Source organism: Toxorhynchites rutilus, chromosome 3 (assembly GCF_029784135.1).
Source record: "Toxorhynchites rutilus septentrionalis strain SRP chromosome 3, ASM2978413v1, whole genome shotgun sequence".
In the NCBI taxonomy this organism is placed as follows: Eukaryota; Metazoa; Arthropoda; class Insecta; order Diptera; family Culicidae; genus Toxorhynchites; species Toxorhynchites rutilus.
In genome coordinates this window covers 191,069,122-191,088,354 of record NC_073746.1, presented here as the reverse complement: position 1 = coordinate 191,088,354, position 19,233 = coordinate 191,069,122, and the positions used below count along the sequence as shown (strand labels likewise).

Here is a 19,233-nt window from a genome sequence, read left to right as displayed (position 1 = left end):
TCGTAGATCTCTTAGAGCAACTGCGAAGTGTACAGTCTACTCAAGCTCCAGCTAAAGCAGTCTACTCACGCTCAAGCTCACTCACATTCTCCTCACTACGTTTCCCTGTAACCTGTCGAATTCTACGGCTGTTGTTGTTACCAGTTGTTATCAACAAGCCAAGGAAGATAAACTTGTCGACCTCCTCGAGATCTTCGCCGTCAATTGGCAAGACGCGGGTCCGTGTGGTTTTTTTTAGTCTTAAACGCATTTATCCTAAGCCCAATCAGTCTTCGTGTTTCAGTCGTGTTGAAAGAAGTTCGCCAACATCGCATGTTTTCTTTCGAATATGTCCAAGTCGTCAGCGGAGCAAATAAACTGACTAGACTTGTTGAAAATCGTGACCCGCATGTTAAAGCCCGCTTTCCACATAACACCTTCCAGTGCCGCCTTGAAGAGCAGACAGAAAAATCCATACCCTTGTCGAAGTCCCCTGTGAGTCTCAAACGATTCCGATAGGTCGCCTGACACCGTTTTTCGTTGGTCCGATCTTTCTTGTCAACATTCGGGGAAATCCGTGTTCATTCATGTTTCTCCATAACGACTAATTCTCGAATGTGGTGGGTGGGGACTTTATATTCGTGACACTTTTGGAGGATCTGCCGCAGTGTAAAAAGTTGATCCGTCTTCGAACAACCGGGCATGAATCCATAAGGGTGTGTTTTGTTGTTCACTGTACCGGTGTAATCCTCTTCAACGCCATCTTGGTCTACTGTCGGCGCGCTGTTCAGATGTTTATCGTTGTGCTGCCTCCATCGAAACATTTAATTTCTTGGAATACTTCTGCGATTCTCGAAATTTGAGCAACTCTATCTCTTCACACTCTTCTTGAAAACTGTGCATGCGAAGGCGAAGTTTGTGGAATCAACAGCTTTCAGAAACGCCATCATCGATTACTTCATAGCAAGCTCGCGAAGAAGCCGTTCGTCAGTTCCACCTAAGCTCCTGTCTCCATCCATTGGTATTCAGTTTCGTCGAGGTTATTCAACATTATTCCAGTGACACTTTATGGGAAGAAAGCTACAGTGAACACCTACGCATTCCTAGATGACGGTTCGTCTCTGACACTCGTAGAAAAGGCGACTGCAGACGAACTGGAGGTGAAAAGTAGAGCGCAATTTCTATGTATCCATTGGACTAGCGGAATGAATAAGAAGATAGAGACTAGGGAGCTTGAGAAGCTGAGTATTTCGGAGCTTAGAAACGGAAGACACTTCAGTCTGTCTGAAAAGAATTCCGTCGATATCCTGTGGTGGACTTTGAGCACCTGATTAATAGGTTCAAGCACCTGTGAAATCAGTCGATTAGGAATTAACAGAGGGTCGTTCCTGAACTGCTCTAAGCATTTCACCCTTGTTGATCACAACGAAACTTCGCGGATAAGAAAAAAAAACAAACCAACCGCGGCGAAGACTCGCATTGAAACATCGCGAAGGAAAAAAGAACAAACCAATCGCTGCGAAGACTCGCTTTGGTGGGGTCGGTGTACGAGGGGAAGGAGAAAATTTTCAGCATCGACGAATTCACATTTGCGCGGATACATCAGGGAGCGACCTTCATGACTACGTGTAGGAGTTTTTCTCGGTAAAAAGGTAGTGATTCCCAACTTGGAAGGGGATGAGAATCAACGAGCCCGCAAAGCCCTCGAAGTCGTTCGGATGTGAAGCGGAAAGTTTGAAACTGATCTAGAATGGGTGCAAGACTACATCGAATTTCCGGTGTCCAAAGAGCTTTGACACGTGTTCGAATAGGCCGTACAGTAATTACGCATGCCAACGTGCAGATGCAAACAAAGACTCACAATTGAACATATTCTTACGAAATGTTCACTACTTAAAAACGAACGTGAAATGGAAGGTATTCGTTGAATCTAGAGGCAGTCCTCAAAAACAATAATGATAGTGAGAAGAAACTGCTGAAGTACTTGAAGGAGACCATGATCTTCAATCTATTATAATTATTTATTGATTTCGAGAAAAACGCGAATGACGATATCGTTGAAAAGCACTTCCAAATGAAATCGACAAGTAACAAAATATGAGTATTTTTGATTCGAATGAAAGTTTGTATTCCGTTTGGATTGCTTTCGAGGATGTCAAATTAGTAATAGTGAATAGGATTGGGCGATCTTGGATCGATATTTAGGAGATCGATTCTTCTCCGATTTCCAATTTTTCGGATCAATTCTTTCTACTTCAAAAAATCGCGAAAATCGATCTTTTCTGTCCAATTCTTCCGATTCTTCTGTAAATTTGTTTTTTGGTGAACATTAATTTTAAACTCACCAAAAACCTCTTGACGAATTTCATAAACATTGGATTTCTTTCAAGGTTTTCAAATTAGTGGTCGTAAACTTAAGGTGGCCGTACACTGTTTGCCCGAAGGTCAAATATTTGACACTTTTTGACAGATAAAGTTTGGTTTAGAATTTGTACAAACACTATTTTGTTTACCACTTTTTAATTATCATCATTGGCAAACAATATCAAACATCGAACATGTAAAACAATCGACTAAAATATTTAAGGTAACGTAACCATGTACCGGCAGTTTTAACGAACAAATCGAAAAAACGATTTAACCATCATATAACTGAATATTTGCATGTTGTGTTTTGTATGGAATATATTTGATCAATACACGTTGATCAAATTTTATCGGTAAAAAATTATAGGAGGTTGTGTCCAAGATACGACCGCATTGTTGACGTAGAACTACGCTGTTATTTTATATAAGTCGCTTGTTTATACCTTCGGATATTATTCTATAATGCTATGAAATTTTAGAAACAACTGCTTAGTAGAATAATCTCTGAAGTGATTTTTTCATTGTAGAATCAGTTGACGATAATTGATTGATGATTCATTCTTGTCCTCGCAAAACAATCGTATGTCGCAATTTATTTCATGTCAATGCACTGAAAATTTACCTCGAAGGCTATTCCGATGGCCTTTTTCGAAATTGACATAGACTCGGCTACAGTCGATTATATACATGTTGCACCAGCACCATTATTCCATATCTCATAACTACATCAATATATCTTTGGCACCGCATGTAAACAACAACAATGACAACACTTGCAAGTATCAAATATCATGCTACATGTTATTTAGTATTGCCTCAAAGGAATCGCACCTCTAGATATCGTTCGTACAAACTAAGCGTAAACCAAGCGCCAAACAAGCGTTCACCATAGCATGCATACAGAGCCATAAATTGGTGGCTTGAAACTGCTAGCAAAATAAACATTTCTCATCATTTTGCGCTATTCTCAAAAGAAACGCTTCTGTTAATATTACTGGCCTCGAAAAGAGTTGCATTAATTTCTCATGCTCGAGATAAGCGCAGCTGTCTCCCTTAGTGGAGGAAGTTTTGCTACCGGCAAGCAAAACCTAATCACATACAAAATTCCAGAACATTTACTTTCTTGATGACTAAACAAGAGAAATAAACCCTTTTTGTTAATAACAACCTCGAAAACAGTAGCAATGCTTCATTATGATCAATATTAGCGCAAATGCAATCCTAGTTGAAGGCAGTTTTGCGACTGGCATGCGAACCCAAATAACTTATAACATTCCAGTAAGATATTCAAGATGCTTAGTATTCCCAAATAATTTTTTGGTGCACAACCTTAACGTCTGCTTCGCCATAACGTCAGTTTAATGCATTGATGCATTCTCAAAGGCACAAACGAAGCCCTTATGAAGACGGAAAATAAACAATGTTAACTGCTTGGAAAAAGACTGAATTATGCCACACAGCTTGTACTCTGCTGTAACACCCATCGATGCGAATTCGCTGATGAGTTTGTCAAGAGCGACCGCCTTCACCACCAGCGGGGGGAGCTTGATTTTGGTTGCTGCCTGGGCGTTTACATTTTCGACCGACGCGTTCGTTTTTTGCAGGGCTCGAGCCTGCCTTCCTCTTTTTCTTGCTCATCGCACACTACGCGAAGCGTCCAATTTATGACGCGGAAAGAATAACACACGATACGAATAACGCGAAAAACGAACTGAAAAAACCACACGACGATATCCAAGTTGGATTACCACTGGTGGGGTCCGATCTTAGATCGAAGCGCAGCGAAAGCAAAGTGAACTGGATTACACAACAGTCCGATGCCGAATGAAAGTTTGCCTCAGCGAGATCCTCTGTTTATACTCTAGGCAAGTATTCCCCTCCATTCTTCTTCTTTTCCTTTGTTCAGGGAGACTTTAAATCCTACGATTTCCCCTCCGTTGGTCGTCGATAAGTTGCTCGTTATTGATAGCTCTGTTCGGGAAAGCACTCAAATGGATAGAACAAATGTATGGGAAAATAGAAACATTTAAAGTTTTCATGAATTTTAACCATTTACTAACAAGGGGATTCTAATATATGGCATATTAAACAAATCTTACGGAATTTCCGATTCGTTTAGTATGTAAATCGCCAAAATCCGTTCGCGGCAGAAATAGTTATTAACGTTAACTTTACTTCATAAAAACGTGACCTGTTTTCTGATTTGACACCCTTAATGAAAGACGTAGTTCTACGTTAAAAATAGTGAAACATTTGACTTCGGTCAAACAGTGTAGTTGTTAAATTTCTAATAATAATTTTCAATTAATTTAAATTATAATAATTTCATGACGGTTCAAGAAAACGGAAAATATATTTTTGCTTTTTTTGCTTTGATGTGCTATAAGTGTCATTTTGACAGTGTTGTGATTGTCCTTTTCAGTCTCAAGTTATAGCGCGTCAAAGATGGCGTCCACCAAGCAAGAAATTCGCCATATTTAACGTTTTTACTACCTGCGAGGTAAAACTGCAACGAAGGCGGCCGAAAAAATTCGTGTAGTTTATGGACCCGATACTGTAACGATTCGAACAGCACAACGTTAGTTTAATCGATTTCGTTCTGGTGTAGTGACTGTCGAAGATACACCCCGTACTGGTAGGCCAATCGTCGTGGAAACCGATAAAATTGTTGAAATCATCCAAGTAGACCGGCATGTGAGCACTCGCTCTATTGGCCAGGAGCTGGGTATAGACCATAAAACCGTTTGGAACCATTTGTAGAAGATTGGATTCCAAAAAAAGCTGGATGTATGGGTGCCACACGAGTTGACGCAAAAAATCTTTTAGACCGAATCAACGCCTGCGATGCACTGCTGAAACGGAACGAACTCGACCCGTTTTTGAAAAAAATGGTGACTGGTGATGAAAAGTGGATCACGTACGACAACCTAAAGCGAAAAAAGTCGTGGTCGAAGCGCGGTGAACCGGCCCAAACCATCGCCAAGTCCGGATTGACGGCCAGGAAGGTTTTGCTGTGTTTTTGGTGGGATTGGAAGGGAATCATCCACTATGAGCTGCTCAACTATGGCCAGATCCTCAACTCGGTTCTCTACTGTGAGCAGCATAATGAAGTTGCCTTCTAAATGGCAACAAGTTTGCGAACAAAACGGCGCATATTTGACTTAAATTGGATAATTTTAAGTATGTTAAATAAAGCGTCAAATTACGATCAGAAATACGACATTTCTTTATCCCCAACCCTATATTTATTCCATGTTTAAAGAAAAGACAAGTCGATTAATTGGAAAAAATGCATTCGATTTTTCAAAGATCGAATCTTTGGTATCGTTTATTCAGTGAATTGATCCCTGCGCCGTTTAGAAAATCGATCCACCAAGATCGATCGAGGCATATCGATTTTAGTAAGAGAAATTTTTGATAAGTTATATCTCGAAAAATATGAGTGGTACCGAGATAGTAGGCCTGATCACGAACGTCACTTCACGGTGAGAACGAAATGAAGTGCATACAAATTACATACGAATCATTTCGTTTTCACCGTGAAGTGACGTTCGTGATCGTGCCAACTCGACCAGATGTTGGCATGATCCTCTCAGAACTTAATGAAACTTTCTGGTCTTCACGCCACCTTACCTAATTAAGCAACTTGGTATACTTAGTTTTCCGAAAATTTATCTAGACTAACATATGTAAAGGGCCAAATATTTTTGATAATTTTGACGTAGGACTACGTCTAACCGGAAGATATAGGGGGTGAAACGGAAATCTAGGAACTGAACAAGTAGGAAAAAATGCAAGATTTGGAACGCTTATAACTCGAGCATTTCTCAATAGATCGCAAAGGTTTTTGCATCAATTGATAGGAAATATATCTACGCATCTATCATAACGAATAACATTTCATTTTTCTTGAGATAAATAATTGAATAATTGTGAAATATCAAGCGTTGTCAAAATGCACTATGTGCCCATTTTTGATTGGTCCATTTTGTGCTCCTCAAATCGTACCGACCAAAACGGGCAACCAGCGGCAGCAGCGAAATAGAATGAAGCACGCTTGGAAAGGAAAAAGAAAAAAATGAACGATACATTGGTCGCAGTCTCACACATGCGTAATTCTCGAGCCAGCCAGTCAGCTTAAAAATCCCCGCTCCGCTGCCGTAACGATCATTCTTTGTGTGGACACCGACTGGACAACATCGTTGCTGGACGAACTGGACGGCGAGGGATCGAGTGCCTTTCTCAAGGCAAGAGGGCGGAGGTGGTAGCGCTGGAGTAGAGTAATAGAGTAGAGTAGAGTTTTCAAAGGGCCTTTCTCAAGGCTAGAGACGAATGAACTGCAAAAGTTTAAAGTCTCTATAATTCAAGACCTTCCTTCCTTCCGTAACGATCATTCTTTGTGTGGACACCGACTGGACAACATCGTTGCTGGACGGGCTGGACGGTGAGGGATCGAGTGCCTTTCTCAAGGCAAGAGGGCGGAGGTGGTAGCACTGGAGTAGAATAGAGTAGAGTTTTCAAAGGGCCTTTCTCAAGGCTAGAGACGAATGAACTGCAAAAGTTTAAAGTCTCTATAATTCAAGACCTTCCTTCCTTCCGTAACGATCACTCTCATTCAAACCGTACACCACATCGGTTCGCATCACAACAGATCAACAAACCAACCCAAGCAGCCATGTCTGGACATGGTAAAGGAGGAAAAATGAAGGGAAAGGCAAAATCCCGCTCGAACCGTGTTTAGTTTCGGCCGCCGAAGTGATCGAGTTAGCTGGCAAAGCTGCTCGCGACGATAAGAAAACCCGCATTCGGAACAGAACACATTTGGTTCGGTGGACATCAAGACAACAGGCAGTTGCAGCGAGTGGCGAGTGGCAAACGCAATCGCAAAACGGCATCAGGTACCAGAAGAAAAAAGTTTGTTCTTTATACAAACTGCGTTGGTGGCAAATCCAGAACAAGGCGGCATCGAGGGCATTCGAAATGGTTTTTTTTCAAAACCACGAGTACTAAGTTGTCTAAATTGGAACCATTCCATAAAACAAGGCGCTTTTCAGGGCCATTAAACCTTCCAAAAAAGAGTTTACGAAATACAGTTCAATGTTTTCTAATTATCCAAAATAATAATAAAACACAAATTGATTTTTTCATAATTTGTTTGCCAGGATCTGATGAGTATGTGAATTTGGCAGTTGTTCTGAGCTTATTGATAGTTGGGGACTTTCCTGATTATTCAATTTTCACCAATTCTTAAATTGTTTCCAGATTGAAAGTACAGCAATTTACAATTAGTTCGACAGTTAGCTAATTGGACGGACATGTAATGCGACTTATTTAGTTGGACATTTTTGTAAACATAGAGATCCAAATTATGACCCCACATTGAAAGTCGACACTGTACCACTGTCATCGCAAATGTTCAATTACAGGTTAAAATCGCCTCCAATGCGACACTGAGTGGCGCTTCGGCACGTCGCATTGAATGTTATTTACTGTACAACATGTCACAAAGCTGGATGGGAAGAAATTTTCCAACTGTGAAAGCTGTGGCGAGTGGCAACAAATCGCTAAACAGGAAGGTTTAGCCGAACAAGATGGGGATATCGAGTGATAACAAAACAATAAACTCTTTAGATTGAAGATAATTTTGTGATCCTGAAAAGGACCCTTTTTAGCCTGCATATGAATCCAACGAGCGAACAAATCGTAATGAATGTATTTTTTTCTCTTTTTCTATTGTTCGTCTCGTTGGACTCGCCCCTCTGGCTGAGTCTGCCGATTTGTCTCTATTCTGTGAGTGTGTACCGCTAGAGTATAAAACACGCGGACCCCAAAAAAATATCTTATTTTCTTTCAAACCGTAAACCCGTGTGGTTGTACGGCATCGGCATCGTGGACGTAACAAAGGAGGACAAGTTAAGGGAAAGGCAAAGTCTCACTCGAACCGTGCAGGTCTCCAGTTCCCTGTTGGTCGCATTCACTGATTGCTCCGCAAGGGTAACTAGGCCGAACGGATTGGTGCCGGAGCACCAATATTCCTAGCAGCGATTATAGAGTTTCGGCCGTCGGAGTGCTCGAGTTGGCTTGCAAAGCTGCTCACGACAATCAGAAAACCCGCATCAAGAACAGAGCAGCTTCGGTTCGGCGCTCATCAAGGCAACAATTAGTTTCAGTGAGTGGCAAAGTGTTTCTCCGGCACGTCGCATTAAATGTAATTTACTGAACAACATGTACAAGCTGGATAGGAAGAAATTTTCCAACTGTGAAAGCTGTGACGAGTGGCAAACGCAATAGCTAAACAGGAAGGTTTAACCGAACAAGATGGGAATATCGAGTGATAACAAAAACACAACACCAAAGGTTCTTTTCAGAACCATCAACATGTTCATAAAGAGTAAACAGTAAACTAATCCATTTTTCAGGTAGATAGGTAGGTATTCACGTAGGAGAAGAAAATAAAACAATATATTTAAAATATATATTTAACAAAAGCTGTCCCCTTTGTATAGTCCTACGTCACTCCGGTTATGTCCCCGACATTACCCACCCGTCTTTTTTTTTAATTTTTAATCGAAAAAGTCTTACAGAAAAGTGATCTATGGAAGAATTTTACGAAAATAATCGATTTTTCCCTGAAAAAAAATGATTTTAAAAACTAAAAGTCGATTTCCTCAAAATGGTCATCTCAGATTTTGATGAAATGTTAAATAAATGGTAGATGAATATGTGCCCTACAACTCTCTCATACATCGCAACTTGTGCATATTTAAGGCAAAAAAGTTTTTCTAACAAAAACTTTTTCAATATTTTATTGAAATTAAGTTTATTTCCTCTTTCAGTGCAGAAATCCAACCCAAAATTAAAAAAATAATAATAATAAAAATGTTGAAGGAGTGTTTTAGAGGTCTTTATTTCAATCCAAATGTTATCAAACTTATGACATTTTGACGTAGGGCTACGTCTTTCATTTCTATACTGGGGTGTAAGTTCAAACTTTCGAAAACGAAAGCGTTACGCCGGAGAACGAGATTTTGAGCGTTAATAGCTCCTGAAGAACTGAACGAAATAGCATGATAAACATTTCATTCAACAGATAAAATGTCTACGCGTTATATGCTTGTTACTTTTTGATCCAAAAATTTGTTTCAATAGCCCTAAAATTTCTTTCAAAACAGGCTATTGAAATCAAAGCAAACGGTATATAAGCGAATGCCGCTCGGAAATCCACTCAGTTATAATTGCGCAACGACTGAGGTACGATCGCTGGAATGGATGGATGTTTCCCTAACACAGACTTCAAAACCATGGAGCCAGGGGAAATCGGCATTTCAAAATAGATGTAAGCAGTGGGTGCTTTTGTACTCGCTTGCGTATCTGGAAACTGGAATGTTTCCCTAACACAGACTTCGAAACCATGTAGCCTGGGGGAAATCAACATTGCAAAACAGATTCAAGCTGCGGGTACTTTTGTACTCGCTTGCGTTTCTGGAAATCGGAATGTTTCCCTGACCCAGACTTCAAAACCATGGATTCAGGAGAAATTGGCATAGCAAATTAGATGCAAGCAGTGGGTACTTTTGTACTCGTTTGCGTTTCTGCAAATTGGAATGTTTCCCTAACACTGACTTCAAAATCATGAAGCATGGGAAAATTGGCATTGCAAATTAGATGTTGTGATGTCTTCACTACAGAAATGAAATACAATGTCGTCGCTTTCACTGTACAACTCAGAATGAACAATCTTTATTAAAGACAAGGGTTGCTATCTCATTAATCTCTGAAGTTGAACCCATTTATACACTACAACTCCTCCTCTTCTCCGAAATCAATCACGTTGTTCACGGTTCGCAATAGAATTCTTCAAGCGGGCTGATCTTCTGATTTCAAGATTTGGTCTTAGTTCTTCTCGTGAATTTTCTTCCTCTGGTGCATTAGGTCTATCTTCTAGAACAGTTTCGTTTGAAAAATCTTCATTCCTATCATCAGTTTCGTTAGACACTAACAATTTTATATGGGCCAGATTTCGATGGATAATTCGATCTGATTCTTTAGATAATAACTTGACATCTGAACCTTTCTGTTCTATCACTATGAATTCTTCTGGACTATAATTCGATGCAAGCTTACTATCCCTAACCATTCGTTTTACCACAACTGTATCCCCAGGCAACAATCTTTATTAAAGACAAGGGTTGCTATCTCATTAATCTCTGAAGTTGAACCCATTTATACACTACAGATGTGAGCTGCGGGCACTTTCGTACTCGCATGCGTTTCTGGAAATCGGAATATTTCCTAAAACAGATTTCAAAACCATGGATCCAGGGGAAATTGGCATAGAAAATTGGATGCAAGCAGCAAGTACTAGTGTACTCGGATTGACTATGGATTTTATATGGCATGATATGGTGTAGTGGATATGATCTAAGTGGATATTATGTTACATATCGAAAAAATCACATTTATAAAAGCAGCGTTATAAAATTATTTGTTTACGAATGCTGCAATCGATCGTCGTGATTGGGAAGTTGGAATTGTTGGGAAGGGGGTCTTTTTTTCGTTGTGTAATTCCGAGGAGGAATCCATTCCTTCTCAAACGTTAATAATCCTGCTCCGGATCAACGATGATTCCAATTGTCGGGGCTTGGGGAGTGGGTACTATTTGCGCTGGGTATTTCCGAGGAGATGCGATTCCCCCTTTGAACGTTAATAATTCTTTTCCGGCTAAATGAAGTGGTATGATAATCACTTTATTCGAAAGATGAAACGTCTAAGATTTATATGCTTGTTACTTGTTGATTGCCAAGTCAACGTTAGTCCTACGTCCACCTTGCGGTTATATCAATGATATAACCCATTTCTAGTTTTTTGACATTAAATTCATTTTTATTCATCCGATCTTATACAATGTACATGTTAACTTATATTCTAAGAGATACAATCATCATATCTTTCCTATTTTTTCTTTTTATCTAACAACTAGCTGACCCTGCAAACTTCGTCCCGCCCAAAATTTATTTTTCGTTATCACATCCACGTGTTCTTACTAAGCGCACGTTCATGGGTCCAATCGCAGAACTGTTCATTGATTGGTCCTCTAATCTACCCTTAAAATTATTTTTTACTATAAAATTCCTAGTACTTCTACCAAAACTCGACATTATGCTATCAGATTATTTTCAGACATAATTCTCGTGCAAGATTTTTCATCCACTTGCAAATAACATGTTTCTCCGTTACATGGAATAAATGTTTGATACAGAAAATATGATAGACAGCCTTATGGCGGGTTTACATTAGGGAGATCTATAGCTATAGATAGATTTATTCACGTGAAAATAGGTGTAAACGGGTGAGAATAAATATGATACACTCATTCGAGGTATATATAACTTGAATAAATTCAGCATATGTAAACGCTTGTGAATTTCTCACTGGTGAGAAATCACTAAAGTTGGATGCAGTTCTACTTCAGGTGAATAAATTCACCGAAGATATGAATATATTCATTATAAAGGGTGTTTCACATCAAATTGCATCACGGAAAAAACGCTGTAGAAATTTAATTTTTAGGAATTATATCTTCAGCTTTCGCTTTAAAATCAGATAAGAGTGTATAGATCACGTTGGCCATGCTTCACTGTCAATTTTTTGTAAATTTGGAAAAATGTCGTCGAACGAAAAAGAGCGTCGTGAATTAATTCTGTGTACTCATTTCGAGAATCCGGTGTTGTCACATCGGGACATCGGTAAGATGCTGGGAATCGTCCAATCCACGGTCAGCAGAGTACTAAAACGATACTTCGAGAACCTAACCATCAACCGGAAGGTGAAGAACGGTAAAAATAGATGCTCCGTCAGTGAAAAAGATCACAAGCGCGTAGTTAAGCAGTTTAGACGTGATCCGAGAAGTTCGGTCCGGGATGTCGCCAATAAGCTGAATTTCTCAAGTTCATTCGTCCAGCGGACCAAGCAGCGGGAGGGCCTGCGTACATACAAGGTTCAGAAGGCTCCTAACCGCGACGAAAGGCAAAACATGGTGGGGAAGACGCGAGCCCGGAAGCTGTACACCGAAATGCTGACGAAGCCGCATTGCCTGGTAATGGACGACGAAACCTACGTCAAAGCGGACTTTCGTCAGCTGCCGGGCCGGTTGTTCTTCTCCGCAGAGGACAAATTCAGCGTTCCGGAGGAGATTCGCAAGCAGAAACTATCCAAGTTTGCCAAAAAGTACACGGTGTGGCAAGCGATCTGCTCTTGCGGAAAGCGGAGCGCCCCCTTCGTGATGACCGGCACGGTAAACGGGCAGGTTTACCTTAAGGAGTGCCTACAGAAGCGCTTACTACCACTATTGAAGCAGCACGAGGGCCCGACCATCTTCTGGCCGGATCTCGCTTCGTGCCACTATTCAAAGGACGTGTTGGAGTGCTACGAAGCCAACGGGGTCACCTTCGTGCCAAAGGAAATGAACCCGCCCAACGCGCCGGAGCTTCGCCCAATAGAGAAATATTGAAGATTATGATTATGAAGCAGGCCCTCCGGAAGAACCCAAAAGTTGTCAAATCGGAGGCAGACTTCAAGAGAAAATGGATTTCTGTTAAAAAAAACTACAACCTGACGTTGTACAGAACCTTATGGACGGGGTAGAGAGGAAGGTACGAGCATACGGGCTTGGGCTCGAAGTATGAATAAAAAGAAAATTCCAAAAGTTGTTTAATAGTTTTTATTTTACTGTCTAAAATTTTCAAAAGGATCGATCTACTGGGCGAATTTCTACAGCGTTTTTTCCGTGATGCAATTTGATGTGACACACCCTTTAGAAGTTCACGCAGGTGTAAACGGTTGATGCGATTTCTATAAATCTCATCATATTTCTTCACATGAATATATCCCTAGTCTAAACCCACCCTTAGGCCTTTAGTTCAGACAATTCTTCACATTCAACACATTCGGCGATCCATTTTTATTTATATAGATAGAAGACGATATAGGAGTGCGTTTTATCACATCAAACTCAGTTTCCTCTTTCGAACGAAGATCAATTTCGCTACCGCAAACATCAGATGGACTAACAACGCTTGTCAATATGTAATTGTAGAACACATGCGAATTGCTTAGTTGATTAGTTCTCGAGTTATGCAGAAATTTGTCTTTCGTTTGTATGGCAGCTCCCTCTTAGAGAAAGGGGGGGGGGTCTAACCACCGTAAAAACATTTATTGCACCCTAAAACCTCCACATGCCAAATATGGTTTCATTTGCTTGATTAATTCTCGAGTTATGCAGAAATTTGTATCATTTGTATGACAGCCCCACCCCCTTAGAGAAGGGGGGGGGGTGGAATGTCTAACCACCATAGATACGTTTATTGCACCCTAAAACCTCCACATGTCAAATTTCGCTTCATTTCCTTCATTAATTCTTGAGTAATGTAGAAATTTGTGTTTCATTTGTAGGGCAGCCCCCATTAGAAAGGGGGGATATAAATTTCTATTACTAAAATCGATACGCCCTATTGAAAAGTTACACTTGAGTCAAATAATTCCCAACTGCTGTGGAAACTCATATTTCCTCCAACCCAAACGGAATATAAACTTTCTTTCGAATCGAAAATACATGTTTTCAAAAACTGCATTATTGGGATTGCTCTGAAGCGTCTATAATAGAAAAAAATACAAAAAAAAACCGTATGACCAAATCACCCCGGCTATTCACATCTCATTCTAACCAGACATCTAGTTTTCAATATATTTTTTGAAGAAAAAGGTTAATTATTCTAGCTAAGTCCTTTCAAAAAATCAGTCGAAGTTGAAATTGGCGATGGTGAATATGTGATGATGAAAATTGTGACCTTGGGTAGCTAGCTGCCACCATATGAACAAGATTAAAAAAAATCGGAGGGCGTCGGGGCACCGGCCGGCTAGTTTGGCGTGAATAGCTCTGTCCCCCTACTAATCTCGAGTCGTCCAAGAGTACTCGGTTTCACATCATATTAAAACAAAAATTTAAAGGTAAACGAATCAGGCTCCTTCAAATCAATGTATAGGAACCTACGAAATTGAATAAATTTGTAAATAATAGTAGCGTTGATATAATAATAAACAAAAATAGTTCTTATTCATATTCGTACCAATGGATTTATAGAATGAAATTTGCAAGAGATGGGTAAAAATGTGTAACTCAAATATGTTAGAAACAAAAAAAAGTGTGTGCGTGACCGTGCATTTACTGGCTTAAATAATTTATTTCATGAGTTATATCCATAACGGGTGTTTCTGCTATGTGCATTAGGATTTTCGCAACGATGATTCACGATGGTTTCTCTTTTTACTTCAATGTTCTCTTCGTTCGCTATATCCTCTCCCTCTTATTCTCCGATACATGATTATTTGGTTTACTCTCTTTGCGCTGGTTCCGGTTAACTGAATTTCATACGGTATGTAGAAACGACTCCGAATCGAGGGAGCAAAATTTACTCTGAAGCATTCACTGCGCTGCCAAAGTCTGAAATATAGCCATTGTCGATCTAAAACTTCGGTTTACACAGTCTGTCCTGAAATTTTGTACTGTTAACACGGTTAGTGAATCATCTTTTTCGAATATTTGTCGCACTCCAGTGTGAATTCATCTGAAATAAAGTGATTCGGAAATAATACTGCTAGCGTAGATTTGCGCCAAATGATAAGATTCATGTTAGTGTTATGTGTTTATGAGCGTTACCTATGGATTAGCCGGTCTAAATCGATAATTTATTTGGAGAAAGTTTACGGCAAAACTATTGCTTGTGATTGCATTTTCAATTGTAGTTGAGAGTGCAGAGAAGATCCAATCAGAATCATTGGCTCAGTGGAAAAGAAAGTTATAAATGAAACAACACAGATAATCGCAATAAAAAATCAGTGCAAGAGCCGATCGTTTTCGCCGTAACGTAAAACACTGGGTGAGCGAATAGTGCGGAGGGGACTATACATACTTATTCGAAGTGCAATTTGATTCTAATCATAATAGGTAAGTTTGTACGTCATCAGATTAATTGATATAATATTGTATTGAATGCAAAATTTGTAATACGAGCTTGTGGTATCGAAACTAATGGCTACGAATGTTGCTGTTAATATTCGTTTTCATGCATCATGAGTCACATCAGTACCTTGTATTTGTTGTGTGATGATATGAGATGTTTTCTTTCAATATAGGCGTGAATGTCTGCGTGAATATCGTCGGGAAAAAATCTAACTGGAGGAGGAAGAAGGCGTAGGCTATGAGCTCGGTTATTCTTAGAGTAGGTCGCTCCAGACGTTTTACAAAAAATGCAACGGTTATATACAAACTTTGTGATCTGGATCCGAAGTATCATACTTGGCTCCCAACAGATTCGTGTCACGCGTGAACATGCTGGAGCTGGAGATATAACGGAGAGACACAATTATATGAATGTGAGGATGATGTCATTTTCATTGGTCTATAGCCAAAATGTCCGATGACGACTATTTTCAGTAATATGGCAAAATTATGTTAATTCTTCGAATAATTGATACTGAAAGAGAGGTTTAGTTATTGTTCTAAATTTGAACCGTTCTGGTTATTTATCGTTAAATCGGTCCCAAGTTATGTGTACACAGTATTAATTTTGTGCAACAGTGCATTGCTACGTTTTCGGACTAATAATAGTGAATGTTGTTTTAGCTGGAATTATTTCACTAGATTCTATATTTTTATACAAATGTTGAGTTTCATGGCATAAATATATGAACAATATGCATTACTTATGCAAAATCAACGAGGCTAGATTCCATAATGAAAACATTTCCTCCGTCCGCAATTGGCATTTGCGTGACATAACTCGTTAAGCGCCTCCGTTATTAATTAATTAGAAAAGTTACACCGTGAACATTTTGGTAGTCTCGCAATCTTATGTTGTATATTGTCGAATTGGCATGGCATACTGACACGGATGTTTATGAATCTCGACAGTTCACGTTGAAGTTTATGAGTGTCTTTCATGAGAAAAGTTCGTGCGAGTTTATTATATCAATACACTTAAAATGATTTTTCCAGACACGTAAACGTATACAGGTAAACTTCGATATAACGTACATTTCACTTTCAAAATTGTACGTTGTATCGAATTGTACGTTATATCGAAGCATAATAAAGTACTCACAAACGTAATCTATAATACATTCTTGTGTTGCTGTTTTAGTAAAGTTTATGAATAACTTCAATCAAAAGACAAAACCAGCCTTTCTCATGATGTTTTCCTTCGTACTGTTGATGAAAGGTTGATTTATTTAGAATCCGGAATCACAAAACCAGCATTATTTCGGGATTGATTTAAGGTACAAAACTTGCTTTAGCATCACAATACAGATAATTCATTGTTCTATCAGGAAAAAAATATTGAAAAAAAATTTCCTTTACACTTTGGAAATGTGTACGTTATATCGAGGTAAAATGTACGTTATATCGAGTGACGTTATATCGAAGTTTCCCTGTACTTAGAAAAGGACGATTCATTTTTATATTTCTTTTGCTTTACTTATATTAATTGTATAATCAAATAAATTCAATAATTAATATCGCATGCTAGAAAATCAAAAATTAATTTCTACACATTTTTTTTTTTTTTTTATCTGTATTATAGTGATTTTCAACTCATTTTGGCTGGTTCGTCACTTGTACTTCCATTTTTGGAAGAATGTCGGGAGTGAGAATTGAACTCGTGACCTTCAGCGTGAGAGGCATGGATGTTACCACTACGCCAGATCGCCACATTCTCACAACTCGTACAAAGCTATAAAATCTTTTCCGTATTGTAACGGTGAGAGATATGATATTATGATATTGAAAAATACACTAAAATACCCCACCTCTGGTTATAACGAAGGGGGCAAACTCCTATATACTTTCACCAATTTTCGATTAATTGCTGTTAGTGAAAAACCATTCCGAATTAGAGGGAAATGAACTGAGAAGTTTAAAGCCACTCAAAAAAAACGACCAACCAACCATTCAGAATTTCGATACACAATTATAAAACTGAAAGACCTGATACCCCTGAAAACAATCTGTGCAGAATGCTAATGCCTTGCGGCATTATTACAATTTTTCCAAAGCTGTAGCAGCATCGAACAATTGTAACACACGTGTCATTTGATACGTTGATGCGTTACGTTTTGCGGATGTTTCTCCACGAATTTCGGGTAGTAAGGATATAAGGAAAAATGTTAGAGTATCATCTTATTTTCTATATTCATGTTTTTGTTTCTATTTGCGCTTGTTAGTGAAACAGTTCTGCGATCGATCCATTAACACGTTATTCTGAGTCACTGTCTGACGTAGCTCATCCAAAATAGGATTGAATTGGGTTATTTTTAGCAATGTGCACATTCTAAGACATTCAACCCCAAACCTTACTAGAGTTAAATCATTATCCAATCCGGCAGGGAACAGTTGATTCTATTGAACACTGATGAAAAATACAGTCGGCTTGAATAGTTTTGAGATTTTGTTTTTGTTTTATATCAATCCATACTGACTCGTGTTTTTGTGAGTGAGAATCAACATCACAAATTTCTATGATACGTTTAGTTAAATTAATTGAATACTCTTCACATTATTCATTGCTACTATTTTCTTACTTTTCAGATTGTGTTGACACAATCGCGGATAAACTGATCGAAAGTGCTAAAAACCACACAACAGATAATATCACCGTTGTTGTAATTTTCTTCAAAGATCCCTACGTAATAAAAAAGTCGACCTGGCTCAATAAGATGGAAGCTACATACGACAGAACCAATATTAGCAATATCTCTGAAAATGATGTAAGTATAATTTCGTCCTCAGTCGGAGCTCTGCTGGACTAGGGTTGATCGATTGGTAGTAATAATGCCAGCGTAATAATAGCCAGCGTTTTATGCGTTCGCCAATCTATTGCAGTGATAGGGAAACATGTTTGTTTTTGTTTCGCTCATATTGTTTCGTTAATGCTGTTGTTCCACAGATGATATCGTCACCAGAGGCCACAAATAACTTCATCGCGATTTCGAACGATGCGTACACAATGAACGAAACACATAAAAACAGCCTAGATCAACGTTTCGATGATGACTTCGGACCTGAAACGGATGTAGACGGCTTAGAAGACACCAGAGTACTTGGTGATTCCGATCTATCAAATAATGAAAAAAATTCCCCTGAAAACAAGATGACGGAACATGAGTCTGACCGAAACAGGAATATTATTTACGATAATAGTAAATCTAAGAACGATTTAGTGCAGTTTTATGACGAACAACCTCCAGCCAACTTATTTTTCGACCAGGTCGTCGTAGATAATATCGAAACTAACCAGATTGTAGATAACAAGATCATCGACGCGATAGAGTCTTTAGCAATAACGGAGAACAAAGAAGAGCAACATAACATCGAGAACGAGAAGTCTGAAATCGAGAGCGAAAAACAGGAAGAGCAACGAATATATTTATCCGAAAAATCTCCTGATATAGTGGATGTTCCTGAAAAATCATTGCTGAACAATGATGTTTGCACAGATACACTCAACGGAAGTCCAATTCTAGAGGGCGAACCACTGGAAAACGAACCAGGTAAGCAAATGAGTATAATAATCATCATTATATGTTTGAATAATTCTGCTATATACCTTCTTCTACTGGAATGTCGAATGAATAACATCAATTTCTTTGGTCATTTTAGAAATTTTCATAATAATTTCGCTATCGGGCTAGCATGTATCTCTTATGCATGTATCGATGTTTGAGTTCAACGTGGTTTGACATATACTACAGATGAGCTATTTTTGTATAGTACACGAAAATTACTCACACATATAGAATAGCGTGCAGTGTTGTGTTGTGACAAATGAATAA

General features: G+C 39.0%; 2 protein-coding genes across 2 annotated transcripts in view; one reads left to right on the top strand and one right to left on the bottom strand.

Annotated features, from left to right (window-relative positions):
* LOC129779259 (mucin-4-like) overlaps window positions 1-19,233 on the top strand; it is a 120,076-nt gene that overhangs the window by 38,635 nt on the left and 62,208 nt on the right. Inside the window, exons 7-8 of the mRNA XM_055786646.1 lie at window positions 17,990-18,168; window positions 18,348-18,951. Coding sequence (XP_055642621.1) covers window positions 17,990-18,168; window positions 18,348-18,951 — 783 coding nt within the window. The remainder of the gene's footprint in view (window positions 1-17,989; window positions 18,169-18,347; window positions 18,952-19,233) is intronic.
* The window catches only part of LOC129779260 (uncharacterized), an 81,351-nt gene that overhangs the window by 9,491 nt on the left and 52,627 nt on the right, over window positions 1-19,233 (bottom strand). The gene's annotated exons all lie outside the window — the stretch shown is intronic.